The sequence below is a fragment of the Phoenix dactylifera genome, chromosome 5, assembly GCF_009389715.1.
Source record: "Phoenix dactylifera cultivar Barhee BC4 chromosome 5, palm_55x_up_171113_PBpolish2nd_filt_p, whole genome shotgun sequence".
NCBI lineage: Eukaryota > Viridiplantae > Streptophyta > Magnoliopsida > Arecales > Arecaceae > Phoenix > Phoenix dactylifera.
The window spans coordinates 8,205,452-8,232,478 of record NC_052396.1 but is presented as its reverse complement, the minus strand read 5'-3'; the positions used below and the strand labels follow the sequence as shown (position 1 = coordinate 8,232,478).

Genomic DNA, 27,027 nt, shown 5'->3' with positions numbered 1-27,027 from the left:
GGATGTCCATGATGTATGATTTTTTTTTTGTTCATAGGCAGTTTAAACTTTACAAATTACATAAAATGGCTTCAGATTTTCATTTGACAATTGCTATCCTTAAAACAAAAATTTGATATAACTTGTAAAAGTGCATGTGCAAATGCACAGTGAAGATAAGAAAGTAGAATCAAAGGTTAAAATTGAGTAAACCTTACTTGCAAAGAATCATCAAAATTATATTAGTGTATTAGTTGAAAAATTTATGATAGAATTTTGTTTTTCTGGAGAATTTTTAGAATTTTAGAATTGTATTTTTTGAAAATAAAAAATTAGAACATAATTATAACATTGCATAAGGTTGGGTCATTCTATTTTGAGTGTTTGATCAATATATGCTAGATCAAGTGGTTGAAGTCTATTGCAGTCTACTAGAATCAACAATCTTCAAGAAGCATGACTTTTGTTCGAAATATCGAATTTTGATGATCTTGGACTCATTAGAAAGACCTCTTTGAGATTTATGATCGATATCTCATAATTTTTTATAATTTTTAAACTTTCTACATATCTAAAATTGATCGAAGCCTATAGTTTGATAGTGGTGATTTACTTTTTTTTTTTTAAAAAAAAAAGAAGTTTAGTTAATAGGAGTCTCTCATAGAGTAGCTTAGATGGCAAGGTTTTCTTCAATTAAATTCATGATAACTGTTTTACCAAAAAAAAGCCTGTGATAACTTGTTGATAGATTTTTTTTGTGCTTTATATCTATACTATATTATTAAATGAAAGAGATATATTTCCATTTGTCAAGTTTTTTTGACTAGAATGCCTTTAGTTTCTGTCTTAATGGATATTTCCGAAGTATATGATTAGAAAATATGATATACATACACACATACATATATTTATCACCTTTATTTGTTTTTATAGTATTTCTCATCTATAGAGTTTTTGCTTGCAATCCTAAACAAGTTATTATTTTGAAAAATCTCTACCCATCTGTTATTCACGTTCCCAATCCATTGGCTTCCTATTAAAATTTAAAAATAAATTATTTAAATATCTATGCTTTTTCTCGAATTCATATATTTTATCTCTCTTATTCTCATTCACAACTTTTATTTTATTAATTTATATTTTAACATGCATTGCATGTGTTCGGTATGAATTCTTAACTTTTTTTTTCTCTCTATGTGTTACAATTTTGCTCTTACTAAAGTAGGCTCTTTAATTTGCCATAGAGAAATATTGTGCATATGAAGGTAGCTCGATGGGCTTTTAAGGCTACTCATATTTGCAGAAAGATAATCAAGTGGCAGATTGGCTGGCTTCAAGTTGTAGGTTGGCTAATAGATGTAGGAAAAGGAATGCTCCGATTCCAAGCCAGTTAGATCACTTGCTTAAAATGGATGCCTATGGACCTGCATTCATTCGATTTCAATTCTCGGTTTGATATCTCCTCTATTTCATCAAAAAAAAAATGTAGTTCCTTGATTCTGCTAAGACATTTGTATAGATCCAGCACAACTCTACGCAATAGATGAAGATTGCAACTATAACCCCTCAACAGACGAGATGCACCGAACCTATCCCACTCCTAAAATTAGGGTTTGTGCTTTTGGGCACCCATCCCACAGCTAAGCCACAAAACCATTGAATTTAAAAAACCCTAGCACCCTCAATACCAAACTTCCCTTGGTTTCACAAGACCTAAAAGAGGCCCTCCCTTTCGGGGGGCTCGGATAAAAAAGAACAAAAGGGCCAACCCAGCCCTTCCTCCTCTTGCTCTTACATTTTTATTTTCTTACCTCCCTCATATTCCAAGAATCTCAAGCCCCTGCAGCCTGTGGAGCCAATTTTCCTCCTCCCGTATTAAAACCCCCACATTGCCCCCCTCTCTTGTTCAATATTCTGTTTTCAGCCCAGGCCGGGCGGTAGAAAGCGCGCAACGAGATGGGCGGCTCTACTGGCCGAGCGCCGCCACCGCCGTAACTTGCTCTCTTCCGCCGCCCCCTCGCCGCCCGCCGGCGGCCAAAACCCTCTCCACTAATTCGAATTCGGAGGCCTCATAAACTTTTATTTCTCTATGGCCGGCTGGTCCCTCTCCTCGGAATCTCTCTCCCTGGACGTCGTGGAGATCCTCCGCAAGCTCCAGAGCGTCGGCTTCTGCAGGCATCTCGATTTCCCCGTGAAAGAGCTTAGCAGGGAGAAGCGCGGCACCCTCTTCTATCAGATGCTATCTGTTTTCTTGAAGGAGATCTACCGGAGGTGCGAGATCCGGCCGCTGCCGGCGACGCTCGGAGATGGACGGCCGGTGGATTTGTTCGAGCTCTTTTCGGTTGTGCACGAGAAGGGCGGATACAGATCGGTGACGAAGAGTCAGCAGTGGGCAGCGGTGTCGGAGGCGATCGGGTTGGACCCCAGAGTTGTCTCTTTGTTGAAGTTGATCTATATCAAGTATCTTGATGCTCTAGACCAGTGGATTTGGATAGTTTCAGAGAAGAATTCAGTGAAGAAATCGAAGGCCATGGTCAGAGGTCTTCTGTGTGAAGTTCCTGATCAGAAGGAAGAATTTCTCTCTGCGCCACCTTCAAATTCGAAGAAAGATCAGTTCTTGACACCAGCTAGAGGGAACGAGTGCAGAGTGCTGCTTGGTGGTAGTGTGTGTGATAATGGTGGTATGTTGGTTGAGGACATGGGTGTAGTGAATGGTAGGTTCTCTCATCTTAAACGGAAGCGGGAGACTCTTGTGGGGATGCTGAACTGGTTGAAAAAGTTGGCAAAAGATCCTGGCGATCCTTCAATAGAAAAGTTATTCTTGAAGGATCGTGCAAAAAGTAAGGAAGCTCATGCATTGAATAAACTATATGCACAGGTGCTTCTGGCCAGGCAGGCAATGTTTATCAAAAAGATCCGGTGCATGAGCTCTAATGGTCCTCTCATGCAGGTATTTTGTTTGTTTCGTATTTATCCACTATGCAATTGCAGACTTTAGCTCTCAATGCTTTACTAGATCGAGTTATGCCATGTATTCAATGCTACATTGTTGTACAACCCTTTGCTTTCTGTAGAATTATATATACTACTCTAGGTCTCTTATGGCATCTGTAGGAGTCCCATGCAAACATAAAATAGCAAGCCCGTGTTAATTTTAAGTGCTTGAGATGCAAAGATAGAAGGGATAAATCAATTTGGATATAATAGAGGTCTGCAGAGAGGGGAATTCTAACTTACAAGGAATAATGAACTAAGAGGAGCATTCATGCACTAGTTCCCAGGCCTATAAGTTAAACCATTCTCTAAAACCATCACAGCAGCATCTTGAAATTGTGAAAGAAAAATTCCTACTAGCGTGAAGTTGAACAATAGCTAATGCATGATGCCAGATTGAAATAACCATATCCAGGAAATACTTGAAAACCAATCTAAAACCTAAGAGGTGAATAAGTTCCAAATTTTATGCAGATGATGATTTTGAAATCGAAGCTTAAAAGGTATGTGCTTTAAATAGCCAACTCTACCAACACAGGCGTCCCTTGGTTTAACAATTTGAGTCTTGAGTTCACAAGTCGATAGTGTCAACGGATTTGACAAAGTCAAGCAAATTATCTCATTCTAGAGTCTATTTAAAAAGTTATATTTCTTAATTTTTATTTAGATAGTGTTTTGAGTCAAACTTATATGCTTAAAATATCCAGATAGGCTTTGATTTCAAACGCTTTAGCATCCAATTGTCATATTCAGAAGTTGATCAAGACCAACTATGAACTTTTTTTGCATGATTTCTTACTATGCCTTTTAAGAATGTTATGGTGCTATGAGCCTATAAAGCTCCCCTTGCACTCAAGTTTTGATTAAAATAATTTAATAAATTAAACATTACGGAGACTGTAGTTGGTGTCAAACCCATGCAAAATCTGCAATATGATGTTGTAGACATATCTCAAATATCTTAGTCCTTATTCTAAGTCTCAGAAGAATGGACCTTGAAAAGCGACAAGTGTCAATTCCATTTATGAGAAAGAGTATCCACTCTTTGTAAATATCCTTTTGTATTCTGCTTTAACCTCTTCTATATCTTTCAATTCGTAGTTAAACCACTTACTTATTGCCACTATTTATGTTATTTTGCCCTTGATTGCTTTGACAGTACTTCCATATTAGTGTAATTTGTTTATATTATTTTTGAAGCAGCAACAATTATATTATCATATGGGACATAATATAATTAAGATTGATTAACTGAAGGGAAAAGGTGATTCTAGGGTATTATGTGATCAAAACATACTTTGTCAAATCAAAGAAAAAACTTTAGAGCAATAATAAGTTCGACAATGTGGTATGGCTTGATGTTGAGAGATAATAATGGTCTAGGGAAACATGTTGAACGTAGCAAAAAGTGATAAAATTGAAGTGTGCACGGAGAATTATGTATAGTAGAGGAGCTATAGGAGTTGCAATAATTAAGGACCAGATGGCGGAGAATTAGTTTGGATAACATGGCCACATAATATGAGGCCTTAATTACAAGTGTTACTTTAATCTTTGTTGGATATTGGAAGAGGGGGAGGAAGACCTGACATAACATGGATGAAAGTTACGAGGGTAGGATATGGTAAAGCTTTAAAATAATACAAGAGGAAGCGCTAAATAGAAGTTTTTGGTGAGCAAAATTCAAAAAGTTGACCCAAAATAGTTGGGCTAACCAAGGTTTCTAGTATTGATATCAAATCCCATACCAATAATTTATTAGTACAGGTAGGGTTGGTATGGTATGCCCCTGTTCAGACATGTGGTAGACTGCTGAAGTTGGCACAAAAGCTGTACCATGTGTCTATACGGCTCTGTACCTAACCCGCATACCATACTGGTATTGTACCAGGTCACTAAGGTACACGTTGTCCTAGGTTCTGTGACTCAATACTAAAAATTCTGAGGGCAATGCTTGGTGGTTATAGTTAACTGGGAGTAGAGTGAAGAACACTGCATTCATGAACCAAATAGTTGGTGGCAACAATTAGGAATTAACACAAGTTTTGTTCATGAAACTGTGATCTTAAGGTCTAAATCTAAGTGTAGGATCTAGAGAAACTCTTGGAGGGGAGGGCCTTGTTTCTTGGAGAAGAGGATCTCATTGGTCCATGCATTTTATGTTTCTCCTTAAGGACCTCCGACAACACCATAAGGGTGTGTTATACCTGTGGATTGTACATTACATGCTAAAGTAAAAACTTTTGTTCCTTGAAGTAAATGACTATTTGATGCTGTAACATTTTGCATCAGGATGCATATAAGTTCAATGCTTTTCAAGGCAGCATTTGGTACTTCGTTAAATGTGGTCTTTTATAGTGTCCAGTTGCTTCATACAGGTGAGAAGCAACCAGACTCATAAACTAACAAAGATGACCTAACACAAGGGACATATTGTGGCTTCTAGAGCTGATAGGTTGGACTAAACTTGGTAAGATTAACCCGATAAGTATGTAATCTCTGAAGCTCTCTTGACAATGATCTAAACAAGAATATCCATCATGAAGTCATGTATCAAGAGCTCTGATGCAGCCAACAGGCCCATGTAGCTAACATGTTTGAACTTCATGATGATTACTTTGGCTCCAGTATTGGTAGTATACCAATCATGAGATCATCAAAGAATTTTTCATAGCAAATGTACTTGATGATCCTCCAATGTGCGTGGTGAAAGTTGGGGTCAGTTAAAATTTGTTTAAGTCATGGGAGCAGAAAGCTATTGATTGGGAATGAGGATTCATAAGAACATATATGGTAGTTGGGATAAGGCCTGATGATAATGGTTATGGTCGTAGGAAGCTATCAGTCGTTCAATTGGAATTACATGGGTTTTTTAACTTTTAATTGAAAAAGGTTATGTCTTATAGATATTTAGTATAGGATTGCAAAGCCATTATGGGTTTGTCTTGCAATAGAAGAGTTCTATTGGCTTTAAGTTAGGAGTTTTAGAAAGTCAGCTGGAGTTTCAAAAAGTTAGTTGTGGCCAAGCTATACATATACTCTTCAGTGAGCATGAGATAGCGAAATAGATAGTTTATCTTAATCTCTCTTAACACCATTTATGGTTGTTTCATTGCTGAAGTTTAATATTATTTGTGAGGTATCATACAACATTACATATAGTAGGAGTGCATTTGTTCTAGTCTAGGAATATCCATTTTGTATAATTTAGTTAAAAATTTAATGATGCTTGAAAAAAATTGAACATGTAACAAGGAAAACTATAATATTGTTTAACCCATGGTATGCCATACTAGTTCATAACATTGTGTACCAGGAGTATCATACCGGTACCAAATTGGTACACGGCATGCCAGGAGATACTGAGTATTGGTTTGCCAACCTTTCCCATACTCTGCGTATTAACACTGTACCAAGATGGTACTAGTATGGGGTCCAGCATTTGAGATTGCGAACCTTGGTTTAAACACTTAGACTTGGTGTTACCACTTGATCCATATTAAATATCTATTATATTTTGATCCTAAAGTTAAGGGGTATATTGTTCTCAAAGTAAATTGAAGTCGCATAAGGTGGAGATAGGCTACAGAGGTAAATGCCTCGAGATTGAAAACCAACCTTGTACAAGCCATGACCATTGAAATTGCTTGGTTTAAGAAAATCGACAATCAATATGGCAATGCTACAGACTTTGGAACCATGTATGGAACATTGAGGGTGGTGAACATAAAAAGTAGAAAAAAAATCTACGGTGTCTGCTGCAAAAGGGCACTTCATCCACAGAAACAAACCCTGCACTCCCAACCCTTCTCTATGAGGAGATGTCACAGTTAGTAACATTCATCATCTCGTTCGAGTAATTCTTCAGATATTTGTAGCCTTTCGAATTGTTTACCATGTTTCTTCATGAGTATTTTTATAAAATGCACACAGACATATTAACTTGAATTCAGGTAACTAAGCTTCCAACTTAGTGACTCTAATGTCTAAAGCTTGTTCTTGGATTAATGGGTAACAGTATAGAATACAGCCTAAATTTGTTACTTTTATAATTACATTGATAGATGGTCATATTTGGAAATGTATCTCTTGAGAATAAGTAGCAGCTTCTTAAGGTTTTGGGCAATTATCTGGAGATACTCCTGATATCCTACTGTGGTCATCACGGAGTTTTGCACCAAGGGGTTTTAGGGAAAGTTTGGTTGGAATAATTCTTCTAGGGTGGCCTTTACAGCTTTGGCATAACATACTTAATTAAACTGTAATACCAAGTATCACAGTATCTGTTCCACCAAGTATCACAGTATCTTGTAAGACAACATAAAGTTACTGCTTATGTATATTAATACAGTTCAAATCAAGATGCTAAAAGATCTCAAACCACACATGAGGGCAGAAAATGTTATGTACCGTCTGATGTTATCTGATACATGCCAAAGTTATAAACCATAAACCTTGACTAAAACTTCAAATTCTGCTGTTGGTGGACATGTTGTCCTACTAATTTTTTTGTAACTTAAGTCAGCTACCTTGGCAGCTGCTATTTGGTTAAATTTTTTATGAGTGCCCAACTACTGGTGGTTCTATAAGCTTTTATTAACCTCTTTTAGGTTAATCTTTCTTTTGTAATGATTGATTGCAGAGTTAATCTATGTTAACAAATCATGAAAGCATATCTGCCTTAAAGCTTATAAAAAATATGTGCTCTAGTATCCTTGCTGTACTGTAGATGCAGACTGATGTAAACACGGGGAGAAACACACAGTGCCAAAATATGAGAGGAATTGGCTCTGTTTAGATTCTTCTAATAGTTACATATTTGAGCATAGTATTCTTCCATTAAAGATATTGCAATTTGCTTTTAGTTTTTTATTAATAATTCTCTTACTGTGTTTCTTCTAAAAATGCTTAATGCTCATTTATGTAAATTCCAATTTGGTCTTGCAGAAAGGGCAGAAGGTACATCCTTCCTTTTATGAGGATTCTATTGATGACAATTCCCAGAGCAGAGAGAAAATAAACTGCAGCCAGAGGCTTCAAGCTGTAAACAAGCAATATACTCCAGGCTTTTCTTCTGACACATCCACAAATCCTGACGATGACATGGATGAGAAGGGTTTTGTGGCTGTAGGAGGGGAGAATAATGATATCAAACGAAGACTTCGAAATCCCAGCTTGATGCTTGACGCAATAGCTGACTTGCTATCCATAGACCGACTACAGAAGCAGCGGGTCCCTGTAGACCCGTCCTTTCAAGCAAATGTGCCAGATTGGACTGGCAAGCCTTATGAAACTTCTTGTGATCCTGAGACCTTGAAATGGTTGGGGACACGGATCTGGCCTCCAGAAAATCAAGAGAGGAGGTTGTCATTCAGCCAAAATCCTATTGGAGAAGGAAGGAAAGATACTTGTCTTTGTGAACGTCCAGGTTCTGTAGAGTGCGTCAGATTTCACGTGGCAGAGAAAAGACTCCAATTGAAATGTGAGTTGGGTCCAGTTTTCTATGCTTGGAGATTCAATCGCATGGGTGAGGAAGTTTCACTTTCATGGACAGAGGAAGAGGAAAGGAAGTTCAAAGACATTGTGCGCCTGAATCCACTGTGTCTGGCAAAGAATTTTTGGGACCAGCTTTATCGATGTTTTCCATTTAAGGGGAGGAAAAATCTAGTGAGCTATTATTTCAATGTGTTTCTTCTTGGACGTAGGAGTTACCAGAACAGAATGACTCCAAACAGCATTGACAGTGACAATGAGGAGACAGAGATTGGCCTTTTAAGCAATCGTTTTGGCCATGATGCAGTCAAGGTTCGTTATCCTGAGTCTATTGTCTGCAGTCTTAATGCACAGTGTGTGGATTTGGATGATGATATGGATGCGAATTAGAATTCTAGGTGGTGATGTAAACCAGGAGCAGCATATCTGATCTTCACTTTTCAGAGCAGCAATTTTGACCAGAGATGATTATTTTCACTCTCTTGCTATGATGATGATGATGATGATGATGAAAACTCTCGTAGAGGCTAAATCTTGTCATGGATGGATTTATGAATGTTCAAGGAAAGTAAATTTTGCTAAGATTCCTACTGACATGGTGGGCATGAGATCAGATAGACTTGGATTTTCCTACAGTGTTGAGACGATAACAGCCATTTGGGTACATATGGACATAGAGAGGCTGTCGAGTGTGGACCGTATCTTCATTTTTGCCTCAAGAACCAAGGACGTAAACTTGTCCTGGCAGTCATAACATATTACTCAAGGTTTCATCACAGGTACTTAGGTTCACTGTGCTCTTTCACTTATTTTATTTTGTCTTTGAAATGCTTAGTGAAAATCATATGCACTTGCTGATAAGTCAATGGATACTCAGTCTAGTTCTTTTCCTTAGTAAAACATGTTTTGTGCAATTCTTTGTCCTGCAATCAAGAAAGAGAAAGGAGAAAAAAGATGAAACAGAAACATTAAGGTGGCCTCTCAAACTTCACATGAAGATCTCCAATTTCCCATAGTAGAAGCTGTTGTTGAAAAATATCTTGTCATACATATGGCTTTAGCACATCATAGAATGATGTAGGAGGGTATGCATTCTTTACCATTTTGGGTGGCAAAGATTTGCATTTTGTCATTGCTGTTCTCATACTTTGTGCTGACGGGGACTTTTGTTTTCTCGCTTACATGAAATATTAGCATTTTTGACAAGGAATCCACTCTTATATCTTATACAAAGTGAATTGATCAAAGTATTAAAAATTGGTCTCTCATAGGAAAAATTTGAAAGGGACTGAATTCATGAATTATGTTACCAAAACTCATTCAAAGTAATATAGCAATGGTCAACACTCCACATTTCATGTTCGGCGCTTGATTTAATATCTGGCAAAAGGAAAAAGCAAGTTCTCCAGAAGGTTTCTGAAACTATTCTTTTGAAAGGGCTAGAGGGACGAGCTAACTGAAATAGTGCCCACTTTTGAAGTCTTATGTTGCAGCATTTTGAAAAACATTATCCTTGTTCTCTTGTAACTTTTAAATGATAGTTGAATTCCAACTCATATACTTTTGAAATGTTATGAGGCAAAAAATGATCAAGATTGTTATAATTTGCAACTGAAAGTTTTAATACAGAAGTTTGATGAGTGGTCTATTCACACGAAAGAGAAATAAAAATATTGAAGTTTGAAGTTTCAGTCAGAGACTGATCCATTTGGATAATGATGAACGACACAGTCTAAATGAAGTCATTGCCAATTTCTTAGGGAAAACTTTATAAGATGTCATATGTTTTTATCTGTATGAGAAATAGATGTGATATTTTAACAACATATTCGGAATATTGTGGGTAATATTTGGGGACATCCTCTCACCTATACATATTCCCCATGGACCTTTTCAAGGCTTTCATCATGTGTCTCTAAAAATCATTCTTTTGAGGTTCATTCCTTCAATTAGGCATGCTTGCTAATTTTTGATTTTGTGTATAATTACATTGATTTATTCTGCTTCGCATGGCTATACATTTGGTATTCATGATTTATTATTGATATGATCTTAATATCATGTTTTGTGTTGATTTTGTAACTTCCATTAACATTTCTTTAGCCTTTGATCAGTTAGAAAAGGTAATTTGAAGCTAAATTCAGTGTTTGTAAAGATGTCTAATGCATTATATTTCTAGATTTTGGTTCTGTGATTGAAACAACTGGAAGATTCTTAGAGCCAAAATTATGTTTGCAATGAGCACCAGAATCATGTCAATACGAGTCAATATCGGACATGTGGAACATAGAGAATACATAATAGGCATATTTTGATTAGCCTGACAGAAATTGAATTCTAAAAGGGCTTTCTCTTGATCCTTCCCTTGTAATCAAGCTTTGGCATGTTGGAGGTTTTAGGTAATTTATAGGACAATTGAGCATGGCTAGAAACGTATAGGTGATTGCTCATAAGGATACATGTTATAATCTTTGTTGCTGTTGAAGAGAGAAGATATTCAACCACAGAGTTGTGAGAATAAGCACTGAAAATTAAGATTTTTATTCTACCATCCGTCTCATGGGTAGGCCGACTCTTGTTCTGTATATTTTGCTATGGGTTTCCTTGAAGAAGCTATGTAGAAGGCACAAGGAATAATGCCTTTGCCCTTTCAACATTGCTTTCTTATAGCATCTTACCAAATGGACAAGCAGTATGAGATGGAAGTGGTTGGCCTAAAGAGAAATATGAATTGAGAAACCATCAATCCTTGTACTCAATTATGGATGATCATCTTCTTGACATTTTCTGTTATTTTTCTGATCAGATGTTCTCTGACTGGTCAAGTGTCTTTCTTCAGGTCGCCAAGCATAGTCTAGATTTTAATTTCCATCATCTGATCGGAAGTTGCAATGATCCTTTTATTGTGCTATGACTGGTCTTTAGAATGTTGTGATCTTATAAACAAAAGTTCAGGTAGTTGCCTTTGATACAAAATGATGCGACCAATCAAAGATTTTGAAGAATGAAGGAAGAGGAAGGACAAAGACAGATTGAACTCTGTTCAGAGCACTCTCTAGGAGAAGCCCTGCTATTGCTTAGAGTCCATGGACTTGATATGTTAGGTGTATAATATTTGTAACGAATGATAATTTTAATATTTCTATAGGATTTCATTTAGTAATTGTTTATGCAGTCCTTAATCTGCAGAGTCTTTGAGTGGACCCAATGTAGATCAAATATAATTCTCTAGCATTGTTGTATCCATTTGGGTCAAACATGCATCCAAGTAGTACTTCCAGATCCTTATTAGGTTAAGCCTGGTAAAGCAGACCCAAAAGGCCAAAATATTATTGGATCCACTCGCACCTAGTTGCACACATATTAGGTTAAGTCTGGGTCAAACAGATCCAACCATCCCATGCGACTTGCTGAAAGATGCTCGTGCAGCAAGCGTTCAGGAGCCTAAACTTCGTTTTGCAGGACCTTCATGGAAGAGTTTTGATTGAGAGACTCAGTTGTACCAAGCAAAATGAAAGCAGGAAACAGGAAGTGATTTTTAAGAATATTTGCTAGACGGAAAAGGGAAACAAGATGCCAAAAGCGAGTAACTTCTGGGCATTCTTGTTTCCATCATTTGTGTGGAAACTAAATTTTTGAATCGATTTGGCTGGTGCTTTTCCTGGGAAGTTATTTATTGGGTGGGAAACATGTTGATTGTTATATAAGCATGGAAGGGCTTTTCAGAGGGGAAAAAAGGGTACAAAAAAGCAAAGGCAACACCATGGTTAGGCAACTTGTCCACAATAATCAGGTGATCATTGTCTTTTCTACTTAAAGGTGACCCTGATCTTAGTTAAACATAACAGTTCCTACTAAATATATCTTAATGTTGCATGGTAGGTCCTTGAAGTAGTATTTTCCTGAGTTTCATTCTGCAATGTTGCTAGTGCAAATTAGTCATTTAAACTTGGTTTTTATGCTAGCCCAACCCACTCCAAGTTCAGTCTCATGAAAAAAATTAGAATCAACAGGTTGGCCATGGGATCTAGATGCAATTCAACTCAACTAAGTCTTGATCTCAAACTACTTGGGGTCGGCTACATGAATCGTTTTCCTCCATTATGCTCTATTTAGAGCCACACTTTCTGAAAGATGGACCAATATTTAGTCCTTTCTTACTACTTTATTCTACATGATTTTCAGTCTACTCTAATCCCTTTTTTTCTTCTACATGTATCAAATCACTTCTTTGGGATGCATTTCGTTTTATATGTTGTACATGCCCAAACTGTCGGAGTCATCCTTCTTTCAATTGGTCCTTAATTGATGCTGTCTCTACCTTTTCATTAGTGACTTTATTTTTTTTATTCTATCTTTTTTTGTACTAGCATATGTCCATTTCAACATTCTCACTTTAGCCCTGGTTTCATAAATAAATTAAATATTTTCAAGCCAAACTAAGTTAAATATTGGACTTAAAGTATCAGGATCAACTGCGTGATGGCACTTTGGGATATGTAGTGACATCTGCTCAAATTTATTGGGAACGACACATGGCGTGATCTGTATTAAGGTCAAGTTTGGGCTAAGAATTTTATGTTCAAATCTACAATGGATGAGGACTTGGTTGTAGATCAATATGAGCAGCTTGAGCTCTGCTCAAAATAACTTGAAGATGGCTGAGTTCTAATGTAATTGAATTGAGCTTTTATGCTTAAACCTGATTTATAGGCTTGAAATTAATTTCAAGCAGGGCGGCAAATAAATCCAGTTTGATCAGGCTCAGTTGAAATTATGTTTGTTATATAGTACAAGAAATATATATAGTGGACCTATTTTGGCAGTTTGATAATTTTTTTCATAAGATCAAGTTCCTTGGAATTGCTATAATCAACTGGGCATCAGTTCAAGCTTCAACAAAACTTGATAAGAGCTCGAGCTGGTTTCAGTTCAATTTAAGGTTATCGGGCTGATTGAAATAGGCTGGTTCAAATAATTGGGCATTAGTTTTGCTTGGTTCAGACTTAAGCTCAAATTAGATTCAAATAAATAATAAATGAACTAAAATTCATATCAAATGCTGAAAAATAATTTCAAGCCAAACTTCATGAGATGCATGCTTGATCAAGCTCAAAATCCCTTATGCCCTTGATAAGAACTACATGAGTTTGATCATCATAGTCAATCTGTTTTTGACCCGAAGGTTGGTGTCCTGATTTTAATCAGAGCTCATGTTAGTTTGTATCACTATTGGCAGTCACTGCAACGATATTTGAACACATTCGGAAACATCAAAAATAAAAAAAAAATTTATATCGCTATCTTTGGGAAACGCAAAGAGCTACTAAAGGAAAAAGACAATCTTCCCCTTGGTATCATTAATGGTATCATTAGTGAGAGGACAGGATAGAGAAAAAAATCTCATTCTTTCTAGCATTCGTGGTATCATTAGAAATAAGTAAGGTAGCTCTCTTCTTTCTTACTCCAAGCAGTTGTAGAAGAAAGATATTTACCATATAGAATTGCAAAAAAATTATAAAAGAATGTCATTTGATTTGTCAATCTTCAAAGGGAAAAAAAAAAAGAAGCAAAGTTCCATCATTCAGCGAAAAATAGGATGGCATGCATCGCTCGATGGTCATAAACGATGCAGTTATTGATCATCTCTGGATTCTACTTAAACATCAATGACTTTGATTTGAATCAGTTTCTGCTCAACCAATAAGGGCTCGGGCCAGCAAAACTGAGAGATAGTTGGAGAGATGGCAATCTAATGAGCTAATCGAGATAATAGCTAGGTCGACTACTCTTCTTGTGTATTACATGGACTATAATGCATGCCAATCACCTCCCTTTCATTACTCCCATATTTTGAATAGCACTAACTTTCTGGTTAGGCAATACTTGGCTTCTGCTTCATAAAAGTCCTCAATTTATGCCGCAGTTACTCGGTTTGCACCTTTGTTGTATCAACCCGCACTTTTAGTATATCGGCTTGCATCCTTATTGTATCGGTCTACACCTCTTTTGGTTTATTGCCCTTCAAATTATAATTGTTGGTCTGGATGTGGTCTAGCCTTCTTTTTTTTCCAAGTAGCTATTCCCTAGCTCAAGGGAATTTTGACCTATACCAACTCCTCCCTACCTAAGTTGAAGTCTAGGCTTTGGATAGACCGGGTCAATGCTCATAGAATCAGGGAGCGAAGATGCTTCTTCAAACACTTGGTCCTTCTACTATTGCTAGAGTGTAGAGATGAAATTAAACTACTCAGAAGAACGACCTCCACCACCTGTCGCTAGAGACCTTCGTGTTCTTTGGCTCCTGGTCTCCTCCTCTAGTTTCCGCCTCAAGCATATTGCTCTCTCGCTCCCCCTCCCTTTCCATGCTCCTTGATGCCCCAAACTCCTCCTAAATGCCCTATCACCAACAGTTGAGAAATAGGAAGAGCCAATTGAGGGAGACGATCTAAAGAATTATTTTTTTCTTCTTTAAAGATCTAGGGTAGGTATCATTTTTGCATTGGTTCTTGTTGTTCTTGTGAAAACCAGAACTAGTGAGGTAATCTGCATCCTCAGGCCGCACCTAACACCTATCATTCCCTAAGGATTTGTTTGGGTAATTAGCAAAGTTAGGCTGGATTTCCTACTAGATTCATAGATTCACCGGCCCATTTGGGCAGTGCCTCATGCCCCGAGGACTAGAAACCATTAGAGATCATCAGAAGTCTTAATGTAGGAGCTCTATGTCTTTGCAATAACACTTTTGAGAGACTAGAACTCCAATGTATTGAAGGAGGCTATGATTTCAAATCTTTTGGGGCTCCTAGAGGGTGCAGAGGACTCGACAGGCCTCGTAGGAGAGATTCAACCTAGGAAGGTTTTTAGTCTCTTCTCTTTCAACTTTAATTCAACATTTTTTTTATTTTCTAGCATATGTGACTCATAATTAACCTAGTCCTATCTTTTATTTCCTGGTATTAGGGAAAGGTGAGATGATTTAAAACATTTCCTTCCCTATAATTCCCCTTGGTTAGTATTTCTGTGATTAGTTCTTCACCTTTAATTTTCACTTTGTATTTATAAATTTCCTGCACCTCTTGGCATTTTCAAACCTCTGGGCTAGATATATCCTTGCCCTAGAGAGATCAAACCAATAGCAAATTTTGTCCCTTGGAGCGATTAGGTATCTCAGTAGCCAACACGAACATCAAATATTGGCTTCACTAAAATCCTCTTATATGGTGAGATCATGCCGGCAGACCGGATATTAAGCAGCAACCCTTCGTCGAGGAGCGAAGATTGATGCAATCAACTGCTATAGGTGAGGGTTTGACTATGGTTGAAGTTAGCCCTCCATGTTGGGGGGGTTATAGGGTAGAAATATGGGGATTAACCCTTCTAATCTTCAAAAATAAAAAAGAAAAACATATTAGGGAGCTCATCTTGCAGACAAAAGCATAAAGCAGAAGTTGTGGTGAGATGCTGGCATGGGCCAGGCGTTCAACTTGGGAGTTCGAAGTAATTATGAGGGCTGGTTTGGTTCACGGGAAGCATTTTTCTTCATAGAAATATGGTTCCTAAGAAGCAGATTCCTGAAAAAAGGATGCCTGAGAAAATACTTTTGGCATATTTGGTTGAGCATGAAAAAATGACAGATTTACAGAGTGCTTATATTTAGTTGACCATCCACTTTTCTAAAAAAGTTATGTGTAATTTCTATTATACCCTTAATAAAAATTAGGTCTTTAATGCTTTAGATCAAATAAGGATAGCTGAATAGCCTTTTTGGAAAAAAAATAAAAATATTTCGATTCTTGGCTCACGGAAAAGTAATTTTTCTATGTTTCTCATGAGAAAGATTTTTTCATGAAACATGGAAATCATATTCCTACGGAAATACAACTTTTCCTTTTCTTTCCTTTGAAAACTCTAACCAAATAAGAGGCATCCTTTTTATATTTATGTTGACCACACTTTCCCCTCTTCTTTTTCCACGAACCAAATGAGCCCTTAGAGCTAGGGGTGTAACTTGGGATGAGCTCGGCAACTTAGGTTGCGCTCAACTTGAACTCATCCGCCCAACCTGCTCATTGGGTAGGGTTGAGTCGGGTGCTTTTGGCTACAAAATAGATTTCAAAGGAATAAGGGAAAGTTATCTAAATAAGTTTGAAGGAAGAGCATTTATTCCATAGTTTGGACATGTACATAAAAGAAATCTATGTTAAAATAAGATAGAAGAAGGTTTGATTTCCATAATATTACACATTACATTCACATAATTGATGACTCGCATGCTCTAATGCAAATATAATTCTCGACCCATATGTATATGACTAACAGCTTGCAACGATGAAACATCTCTGGGGAAAATTGTTATATGCCACTTGACATAATACATGTATGCAATTTATGACCTACATACACATAATCGATGGCTTGCGATAAATAAAATGTCTTCGTTAAGTGACTAATCTCTCAGCCCTACAAAAAAAAAAAAGGATGAACAAGATCACTCATATACAACTATAATGAAATACCAAAAATCATTATTTATAGTACATCTAAATATAGTATCATCTTAATTGAATCGATCTCCTGCTTCCTCGCCGGCTTGACATGTCACGATGTATGACTAAACTGACCTCCGTGTTCGACGGTAGATGATTAAACTGACTTCCAAGGGAGCAGCAATGGTGCGTAGCAAGAGGGAGGGAATTGGGAAAGGGGGAAGATGAAGGGGCTATTTGTTAATAAAGCTGAATGAGAAGGCCTTCTAGCACTGCAAAATACTTATTCACCAATCCTATGGAATAGGGTTATGTCGTCTGCTAGGGGTTTATCCCCTATCGAGGTATCAGCCAATTCCTCATATCAAAATTTGGTGTTCGACGGCATAACCATAGAATAAAATCCTTATTCTGTGGATAAATTGCCTGCTAAACACATCCTTGAAGTTTTATAATTTTGGGTTGGGTTTGGATTCAAAATACGAATCCGGCCTCAATTAGGGTTGGTTTATAGCTGACCTTCGACCCAACTCAAACCTGAATCTAACCCAACTAGACCCATTCTGACTCAAAATATGTTCCCCAAGGTGTGACGAACACTATCTTTTCTCTACCCTTTTCTGCTATCTTGATCTAATTGTAGCCCGAAAAATCATCCAACATGAAGAGCATCTCATGGCCTGCAGCGTGATCTATGAGAACATCGATGTGCAGCAGCGGGACATCGATCTAATTGTAGCACATTCTTACTTTTCCATCTTTCTTCGGTGTAGGGACTTTGCTAACCATTCCATTCCGGGTATGTTGATGCAGTAAATAATGTGGCATTAATCTGCTTCATGATTAATAACTAAATGATAAAATAAATAATTTAGAATTATGTTGCATATGGATTACATATATTTTATATAATTATATCTTTCATTTTGTTAAATTATGTATAAGTTTGTTTAGAAAAATGTATAAATTTACTATTGAAATTAATGAATGATTGATACCTCAATTTAACAAATATTAATTCAAGAAAAAAAATATCCCAAACCTTTTCCTTCATAGTTATACTACCTACCAAACACACCCTTGAGGTTTTAGAAATTTATGTTGGGCTTGGGTTTAAAATACGAACTCAATCTTACGTAAGTTTGGTTTATGATTGACCTTTCACCCAACTTGAACCGAAACCCAACCCAACCCAACCGACTAAACCCGATTTATATTCATTATTTATATTTATGTTTCTTATGAATTAGTTATATGCTATATAATTATAAGGTTTATTCTGTTAAATTATGTATTAAGTGTGTCTAGGAAAATATATAAATGTACTATTGAAATTTATGTGTGATGGAGACCTCGGTTCAATAAATATTAATCTCACAAAAATATCCCAAACTTTTCCATTTGGCACAACTCAGCTTAATCTGACTAGCCTAACCTAACTCGGTTAACTGACCCAACCAAGATTTAATTTAAGAAGAGGTGGATTGGGTTGGGTTGGGTTGGAGAAATTCCAACTCAGAACTGGGTTGAGTTGGGTTAGGATTGGGCGGTTTAGAGGTTAAGTTTGATTAGAACATTTCCTCAACCTAGCAAAGCCCACCCAATTCTAATTAGATGTCGGCAGTTGCTTTCCACAATTGAATGATCAAACCCCTTGTTTGTAGCAATGATCAAAGTCTCTCTCCTGGTCCATGCTTCTGTTGCAAGCAGGTAGTGTTGGTTCCATAATGGGCAGCCTTAATGATGCATCCTTGATGATGATGAGTAACCTTATGGAGTCGCATCCAAACACTCCAGCTCTCATTGGGACAGGGTTGTATCTTTTGTATGAAAGAAGGATTCAACTTCCTTTATGTGAGTCCAACTGATCATCAGCTTCTCGTTTTGAGACCTGCATAGATAGATAAATGACGAAGTAGCGTCGATCATGAGCTGGACTTGGGCATAGAAAATATTAAATTTTAAATAAACCCGACCCGAAGTCCAACTAAAAATGAATATAGTTTAGACCCGAGGTCTGGCCCATAATTAGTTCTACGACGGAGTTCGGAGCACTTTGAGGTTTGTGTGGTGGATGATCCAACAGTAGATTCATACAAAGGAAGGTGAACCCTTTTGTGTGAAAGGTACAACTCGGTCTCTCTCTCATTAACCTAGTTAGAGGATTGCCATACATGTTGGTTGGCTTGGTGAGCCTTGATATCATCGGCCATGGCCCAAGCCTTCTAGCCAAAAGTGGGCCTATAACCTAAAATCCATAAAAATATGTCTAATTCCCAGCTTTCCACAGTCGCCAAAAAGCCTCATTTGGGTCGGGTCGAACCAGTCATGCTTAATCCTGACTCGACTCATTTTCACATTTGGGTCATGATTTTGGATCTGAATCTCGACCCATTAGCTGATCGAGTTAGGTCCGATAGGGTCCATAGAAAGGATCTTGGACACACTAGGTTATTTCAGTTGGATTGGAGTCAAGTATAAGTCAATCCCAACCCAAAATATTGGAAGTTGGGTTGGCTTTGCAATTAAAGTCAAATACTAGCTATTCTTTCATAGTTAAAAATAATAATTGATGATTAAATATAAACTTACTAAAAAATTTAATAAAACTAAAAAGAGCCAACTTAAACTTGAATTTTCATTCAAAACATTTTTATTCCATCCTAGTAATTGATCATTCTTAGTTTTACAGACTACAATTTTTAATATATATATATATATATATATATATATATATATATATATATATATATATATATATATATATATATATATATATATATATATATATATATATATAGACACACACACACATATGAGGGTATTAGGAATAAAAATCCACCAAAATAAATAATAAAATAAAATTTTATATATAACAAAGTGGAACTAGATAAGAGGAGATATGGTTGTTGAGATGAAAAAAGAGAAATTAATTTAACTGAGAGCTCATTCAATGAAATAGAAAATATATTTAGAGTGAAGGACAGAGTTTTATATGATTCAGATTTTTGAGTTAGGCTGATCGAGTTCAGGTCCGATTGGGCCTATTTTTGTTGAGCAAAATTAGATTCATATACAGGTTGACTTGGGCCAGGATGAAAAACATAAGACCTGATTTGTTCGTGACTTAACATTAGGTCTAATTTTTTGAACTTGACACAATCTATGGATTTTCAAATACAGATTGGATTAAGTTTAATAAGATCGGGACTAGGTTGGCCACAGGTCAACCCAACCAATTTGCAGCATTTCTCGTCTCCCCAGGTAGGGTACACATGTCCTTTGCAAAAGTATAAGTTTAACCATCCACATCATAGGCGTGATCAGATCTGACAGTGTGCATGATCCGATGTGGCATGTGATCATGGACTGCCATGCGGTACATGGATGGTGAAGATCGTGGATTAGACCTACTGGAGAGGATCCATATAATATCAATATCAAAGAAAAAAACAAAAATCAAGGTGTAGCTTATTGAAATGAAGAAAGCAAAAAACTCTTGGTGTGAGATGTTAGCATTCTCCGCCCACAAGTGCTTTTAATTGTTTGATTGCGGTGTTGTAACTTGGATAGGCTTCAATGCCATGCTTTGGTTAAATGTAACCATAGTGGGTCATGTTCTATGTCAAATGTGAACCCAGGATTGGTCATCGGTCATTGAATTTCCTCTTTTCTAGCTACCGAGAGTTGATGATATGCTAATATCATTTGGTTACCCGATCTTCGCTCTCGGTTTTGTTAGACTGGTCTTTCAAATCTATGGTTGGATACTAAATTTAATACTTTAAGAATAAAAAACAAGTGAAAATTTTTAGATGTAATTTGACTAAAAATTTTGTTTATTTTAAAATAATCTTTTATAACCATATTGAAAAAAAATCAATTTCTAAGCATATTAGGATGTGCATCATTATTAATTTTTAATTCCATATTCTAATATTTTAAAATTTAAAAAAAAGAGAGAATTTTGTGTAGTTATAGTTATTTTATCTTGAAAACAAAATATTATAAAACAAGCAGTGACAGCAGCATTAGTGGCAACGACGCTGTGACTTCGTAGTGGTTCTGGTAATTATACTGGTTATAGTTATAGCAATTGTTGCTGCCGAATTTGAGCTGAGGTTGGAGTGCACCTAAACGATCCTTAGGTCAACTGGAGATGAGCTGAGCAGGTTGGTCGAGGTGCAGGGGGTGGATCTCTTCCGAACATGGCCTGCAAAAAGTCCGGTTGCCAGAGAGTTTCCGGCGGGGACCTCCAATACCTAAGTCAGAATAACAAGGCAACAACGTAGAAGAAAAAGAATTTCAGCAGATGGTCTCTGTGAGTAATATTGTATGCGTACTTGAGGCCCCCGAGTTGCTCCTTTATATAGTGGAGCCCTTTTTGTCATTACCTAGCCTGACACAGTGTGCAATAATGGACAGATAATGGCTGGTAGTATGGTCGAGATGTGGATGACAGTCCGCAAGGGCGGTGGGCAATGCTGGTTGCCAAAGCTGTCGATTGTTGGCACTGCTAGTCCTTGTCGACATATGCTGATTGTTCTCTTTGGCTGATGGCTCTTTGGCTGATCGATTCCTCGACTGGGGTCGAGGTAGCTCACTTTGGTTGGTCAGCTGCTCGGCTGGAGCCGAAGTTGCTCTCCTCGGCTTATGTTTGAGGTAAAAGGGATAGGTCTGGCCTGAGGTCGAGGTGTCTAATATTTTCTCCAACACTTGTCCCCCGACTTCTGAGGCTGAGCTGCATCTTAGTTTGGATGACAAAAGTCATGTCGTCACCTCGAGCAAGGGCAGCACTCTTATCGGGGGCATTAAATGTGCGTTTAGTCTTTCTGAAGCGTCGTCGCATTTAGGTTGTCTCGAGGCATCATTAAAGTAACAATCTAGCGGATCGCTTGTGCGATGCCTCAAGCCGACATATGGCGTGATATGTTGAGTAGCCAAATCAGTGCTTTGGTCCGGGTCGTTCGCAACTCTATATAAGGGCGTTCCCAACCTTCAACCTCTACTTCTCACCTCGCTTGCTCCTTCGCCCAAGTGCTTTAGTACTCAGGCTTCTGGGTGGTGCTCCATTGAAGTCTTTCATTCCTTCGACACTGACATTTTTTGTGCTTCTTTATTTCCGGTGAGTCTTCTTCTCTCATTGGCTGCTTGGCCCTTCTTCTTGTATTCTCCCTCGCTGCCTTGTCCTCTTCTTTGTATTTTTCTTTATTTTTTTTATTTTCTCCACCATGAGTGACTGTGAGGTTAACGCCTCGGAGGGGAGTTGGTCGCCGGACTATTGTCACCAGACTCGGTAGCCATCACCTTCAGCTGAGTCTAGGGTCCAATCGGCAAGCGGAGATGGACCTTATCCAAGCCATCATTTTGTTCCTCCTGAGTTCATATTTGAGCTCGCTGGTCCTAGTGATTAGGTTATCCAATCCCATCCTTCTCGTCTCGGCCTATATGAGGAGACTTTGCAGGCCGGGTTGAGGCTACTTGTCCACCCTTTTTTTTAAGCTGATAAGGGCCTATAGCCTTGTCTCGATCCAATTGATTTTGAATTTCTGGCGAGTTCCGGTTGGCTTCCTCTCTCTTTGTTTTCTCTGGGGTATCCAAGCCTCGACTTTTCTCTTCAGGGATGCTTCACTCCGAGGAAGTATCCTTAAGACAGTAGCTGGTAGCCCTTTTCTCCTCGAAAAGATCGCCAACTGATCCGAGGTACTCCCTCTTCCATTCACGGATGGAAAGGGAGGTTATTCTTTGTTAACTCCGAGTAGCTATGGGAGTTTAAGACCGTGTGGAGGGCACCTCGAACCGACCTGACCCCGAGGTTGTTCAGTGATGATCAAAGGCCTTGGACATTTTTCTGGAATCTCGATCTGAGATTCGCACCCTGGAGGAGCTGCTGAGAAGACTAATTAACGTCAGTTTGAGTCCGGCCAACCCTTCGGGTAAGCTCCACCTAAACTCTTCCTCTATCTTTCCACCTTGTTGCATTCCTTTTTGACCTTGTCTCTGGTCTTGCAGTTCTCGCTGCCATGAAGACCGACATCGTGCTGATTCGTTAGAGGAGAAAAATGAAGATAAAGTCGGTCGTGCTGCCGAGGTTAGAATTCCCCAAGAGGAAAGGCCGAGGGAGGAGTCATCTTCGGCCGCTCTCATCGAGGTTAGGGTCCCCCAGAGGAAAATGCCGAGGGGGGAGTCTTCTTCGGCTACTACCGCCGAAGTCAGGGTCCCTCGAAGGCCGAAGGGGGAGTCTTCTTCGCCCGTTCTTGCCAAGGCTGCCTCCGCAGTCGCCACTGAGGCTTCAACCCCCAAGGTCCGTGGCATGGCTTGGTCCGATCCGAGCTCATCCATCTGCCAGGAGCACCCTTCCGCTCTGAGCCATGCTTCCATGGTTTACCCCCCACGCCGGTCTGTTCGAGGGTCGGACTTGGCTCTGACGAACCCCGTGGTAGTGATGGAGTTGGTCGAGGCCATGCGGCTTTTGGCCGACCTGGAGGCTATGCGCTCTGTTAGTGCCACCAAGTTCTTTGACGAGGTTTTCACCACGATCATTAGAGTAGGTCTCTGACTTGCAAATTACCACGTGAGGTTCTTAAAGGCATTCCTCGGTGCCTAAGGTAAATGGAAAGCTGCTGAAGAGCGAGCCGAGGTGGTCGAGGTGAAGGCCAAGTCGGTTGAGGATGAGATCAGGTCAGCAGAAGCTCATGTCTCGGCCATGCAGATCCAGGCGAAAATGAAGGGGGCCCAACTATGTGCAGCCATGGAGGCCCTCAAAGTCGCCGATTCGAAGGTGATAGAGCTTTCTGCAAGGCTAACTTAGTCCGAGAAGAGAGCCAACGAGGCCGAGTGGCGGGCTGCCGATGCCAGGGAGCAAGTCCTCCATATCGAGGCAAAAGTTGAGGAAGGGATTGGAAGAATGTCGAGCTTGGGCTCAGCAGCTCTTCGGAGGGATTGACTTGTTCGATCTTGATAATGATGACAATGATGACGACATCGGTGAAGGCAGGGGCGGTGAGGGCAACAATCCTATTAACGGCGAAGGTGGCGACGTCGGCCATGGTGAAGGTGCCGGTGAGGGCGAGGGCAAAGGATGAGGTCTCTTACCACACCATTTTTGCTTCTTTGCTCAGATTAGCCGAGCTCGATGTACTCTCCTTCTGTTTGGCCTTTGCTGAGGTCAGTGTAAAGATTCATAACATTAATGAAAATGAAAAATTTCCAAAGTACCTGACTTTGTTTTGTCCTTGTTGTTTGCCTTTTGTCCGAGTACATGTCATCGCCCCCACACTCTCTTTGCTCGAATTCTACCGAGGTCAATGTCTGAGCTCTACAACTACTTTTGGGAGGTCAGAACGTAGTGTTGCGAAGCATGTAATGCACCGTGGGCTCCTCGTGACTTCATGCTGATTGTCTCTCCCATCGATGGATATCGATGTTGCTAGAGGCTGGTGCCCTTCCTTTGGCGCCAATTTGTTGCCATCGAATTCGTGCTGAGGTCGGAGTGCATCTCGGACAACTCTAAGATCGGCTGGAGACGAGCTGAGCAGGTTGACCGAAGTGTAGGAGGTTAAACTCCTCTAGACGCGACCTACAAAAAGTCCACTTGCCAGAGAGTTTCCAGCGGAGGATCCTTCGATGCCTAAGTTAGAATAATGAGGCAATAGTGTAAAAAAAAGAGAATTTCAGTAGAGTGTGATCTTTGTAAATAATATTGCGTGCGTACCTGAGGTCCTCCGAGCTGCCCCTTTATTTAGGAAAGCCTATTTTGTCATTACCTGGTCCAACGTGGCATGTAATGATAGCCAGGTAACGATCGGTAGTACTTTGAGGCGTAGGTGGCGGGCAGCACTAGTGAAGTGCAGGTTGTGGCGTTGCCACGACTGCAGGCTGCCAGAGCTATTGGTTGTTGGGACTATCAATCTTTGTCGACATGTGCTGATTATTCTTTTCGACTAATGGCTCCTCAGCTGGAGCCGAGATAGCTCATTTTGGTAGGTCGGCTACTTAGCTGGGGTCAAGGTTGTTCTTTTCGGCCTACGTCTGAGATAAAAAAGGGTAGATCTAGCCTGAGATTGAGGTGTCCAATGTTTTCCCCAAGAGTAGCAATGGTGAATAAAATTTAGATATTAATTAGGATGATCACCATAGCTGTTAATTAGGATAAAGTTCTAAATAAATGGTGGTACAACTATTGTAAGGGTTATTACATGGGTTACGATGCTCACAGTTAATGATACATGTACTATATCTAGAGAAAAAGATAATGGTTTAAATAATGAGTTCTTTAAACTAAACATTGTATTTAAAATTCAAGTGGATGTCAACTATTGTCATTGGGTTGTGGTGTCCAATGAGTTGGCTTTGAATCCTTAATGCACTTGGATGGCTAGGTGGGGCTAACCCTCTCTTTTTTTTCTCAAAAGAAATTATTTTAAATTTTTTATATAATTTTTTTTTCATCAGCGATTACACACTCCATGAAACTATTGCCAGCTCCATGGTGGCCTTGGGGTGATCACACTTGATGAAGTGATGTAAAAAAATTGGTAATTCATAACTTTAATTGTTATTTTAAAAATATATTTTTTTATTTGTATCAATATTTCTTGAAATATATTTTAAAAAATAAAATATGATTATCGCAATTCTAACTCGAACATTAGTTCTATTTTTCTGTGCATTGCACATACCTAAACACTAGTAAAATATTATATATATATATATACATAATAATTTTTAAAAAAATTCTAAGCGCAATAATTTTTTCTTGGTCCAAGTTGGATCTATTTGCAATAGCATCGGGTTAAACCTCTCTTTTCAAGAGCTATATACCGTGTTTTAGGGTTAATATCCGCAAATGCTTGACCCGTTTGAATCGTGCTGGCTCATCACTTCTTTCTCCATAGGCCGTTTCGGCCGACATTGACCCATTCGTAACCTGGGCTCATCTTCATTTTGCCATCACCCCTCCCCCCCCCCCCCCCCCAAAAACCCTCTCCTCGCTTTCGCTTCCGATCCACAGAAAGAAATCACCGCCAAGTGCTTATCTCTCTCTCCATCTCCTCTTTTGAGCACAAACAGTTCTAAGTTCAAGAAATAGCGGAGCTGTGTGCTTGAATGAACCTTGAAAACTCTGCAGCATTATGTACTTATGATGTCTTGAGAAAGATTTCGAGGTGATTTCTTTCACCCCATACCTTAAATTCTTCTCCCAAACGATAACGATTTGAGCTTTCAATGATGGGTGCTTTTATTCTTCAGGATACTAAACCCTCTGATGAAAAAGCTGGTTTTATTTGACGTGAACAAGTGGTGGGAGTCCAATAAAAAGAGCTTATTTATTCTTATTTTATCTAGGTTTCTTGAGAAAAATTGGTTCTTTCTCCGTTACGGGCTTTCTTCATTTCATCTAGTGGGCATCGATGCGATTTGGGGGCAGTTCGAGTTACAGGGTTTTGAGACCCTCTTCTATGAGCAGATTTGTACCCGGATTGTTGCGCCGAGCTCTTCTTAGAAGAATGCGATCTTACTCTTCCCCGTCTTCTTCTCTGCTTTTCTTGGACGACTAGCTGTTTGATTCGAAGCCCGCTGTTGAAATTGACTCTACTGCTAGGACTAATGTAAAGGGTCTCAATTCTTATCATGATAAACATCTCACTCTTTTCCCCTTTAATGCCATAGTTGTGCATACTTTGAATTAGAGCATTGTGATGGAAGTTAGATTCTTTGGGGCAGTGAACAAGTACGAATACTCTCATTCTTTAGAATGATGTGCAATATTGATTGGAATATTTGCTTCCGCCAGGATGTATCGAGAGGTCAAGTGTTTGCGTAAAAGTGTTTTGGGTTACAATATGAATGGTGACTCCAGCTTGTTTGGATTGCTCTCTTCATTGGCGGGCCTCTCAAATGGTGCTTTGAGATTATTGCAAGCCTACGGGTTAATATCCTCAAATGCTTGACCCATTCAGATCGTGTCGGCTCATCACGCCTTTATCTCCAGCGGCCGGTTCGGCCGACATTGACCCATTCCTAACTTAGGCTGCCACCCCTCCCCCCCCCCCCCCTCCCCCCCCCAAAA

The 27,027-nt window shown here is 38.8% G+C and overlaps 1 protein-coding gene across 3 annotated transcripts; it reads left to right on the top strand.

Moving 5' to 3' along the window:
* The first annotated feature begins 1,623 nt into the window (after positions 1-1,623).
* Positions 1,624-13,747, top strand: LOC103710364 (AT-rich interactive domain-containing protein 2-like). 3 transcript variants are annotated; one of them, XR_003386300.2, is made up of 3 exons: positions 1,624-2,929; positions 7,921-9,245; positions 12,930-13,747. XR_003386300.2 is itself a non-coding variant. In XM_008796048.4 (2 exons), the coding sequence occupies exons 1-2, from the start codon at positions 2,069-2,071 to the stop codon at positions 8,854-8,856; spliced, it is 1,797 nt and encodes a 598-aa protein (XP_008794270.2). In that variant the 5' UTR covers positions 1,624-2,068; the 3' UTR covers positions 8,857-9,380. The 3 variants fall into 3 exon arrangements, 1 of the variants encoding a protein (XP_008794270.2); XR_604613.4 differs by lacking the exon at positions 12,930-13,747 and adding an exon at positions 11,422-12,650; XM_008796048.4 differs by lacking the exon at positions 12,930-13,747 and having other exon boundaries at positions 7,921-9,380.
* The last annotated feature ends 13,280 nt before the right edge of the window (positions 13,748-27,027 follow it).

Bases quoted from the DNA above. Each gene is read 5' to 3' on its own strand.
- LOC103710364 (XM_008796048.4), top strand. From the start codon at position 2,069: ATGGCCGGCTGGTCCCTCTCCTCGGAATCTCTCTCCCTGGACGTCGTG. The intron at 2,930-7,920 runs GTATTTTGTTTG...TTGGTCTTGCAG, and splicing joins CTAATGGTCCTCTCATGCAG to AAAGGGCAGAAGGTACATCC.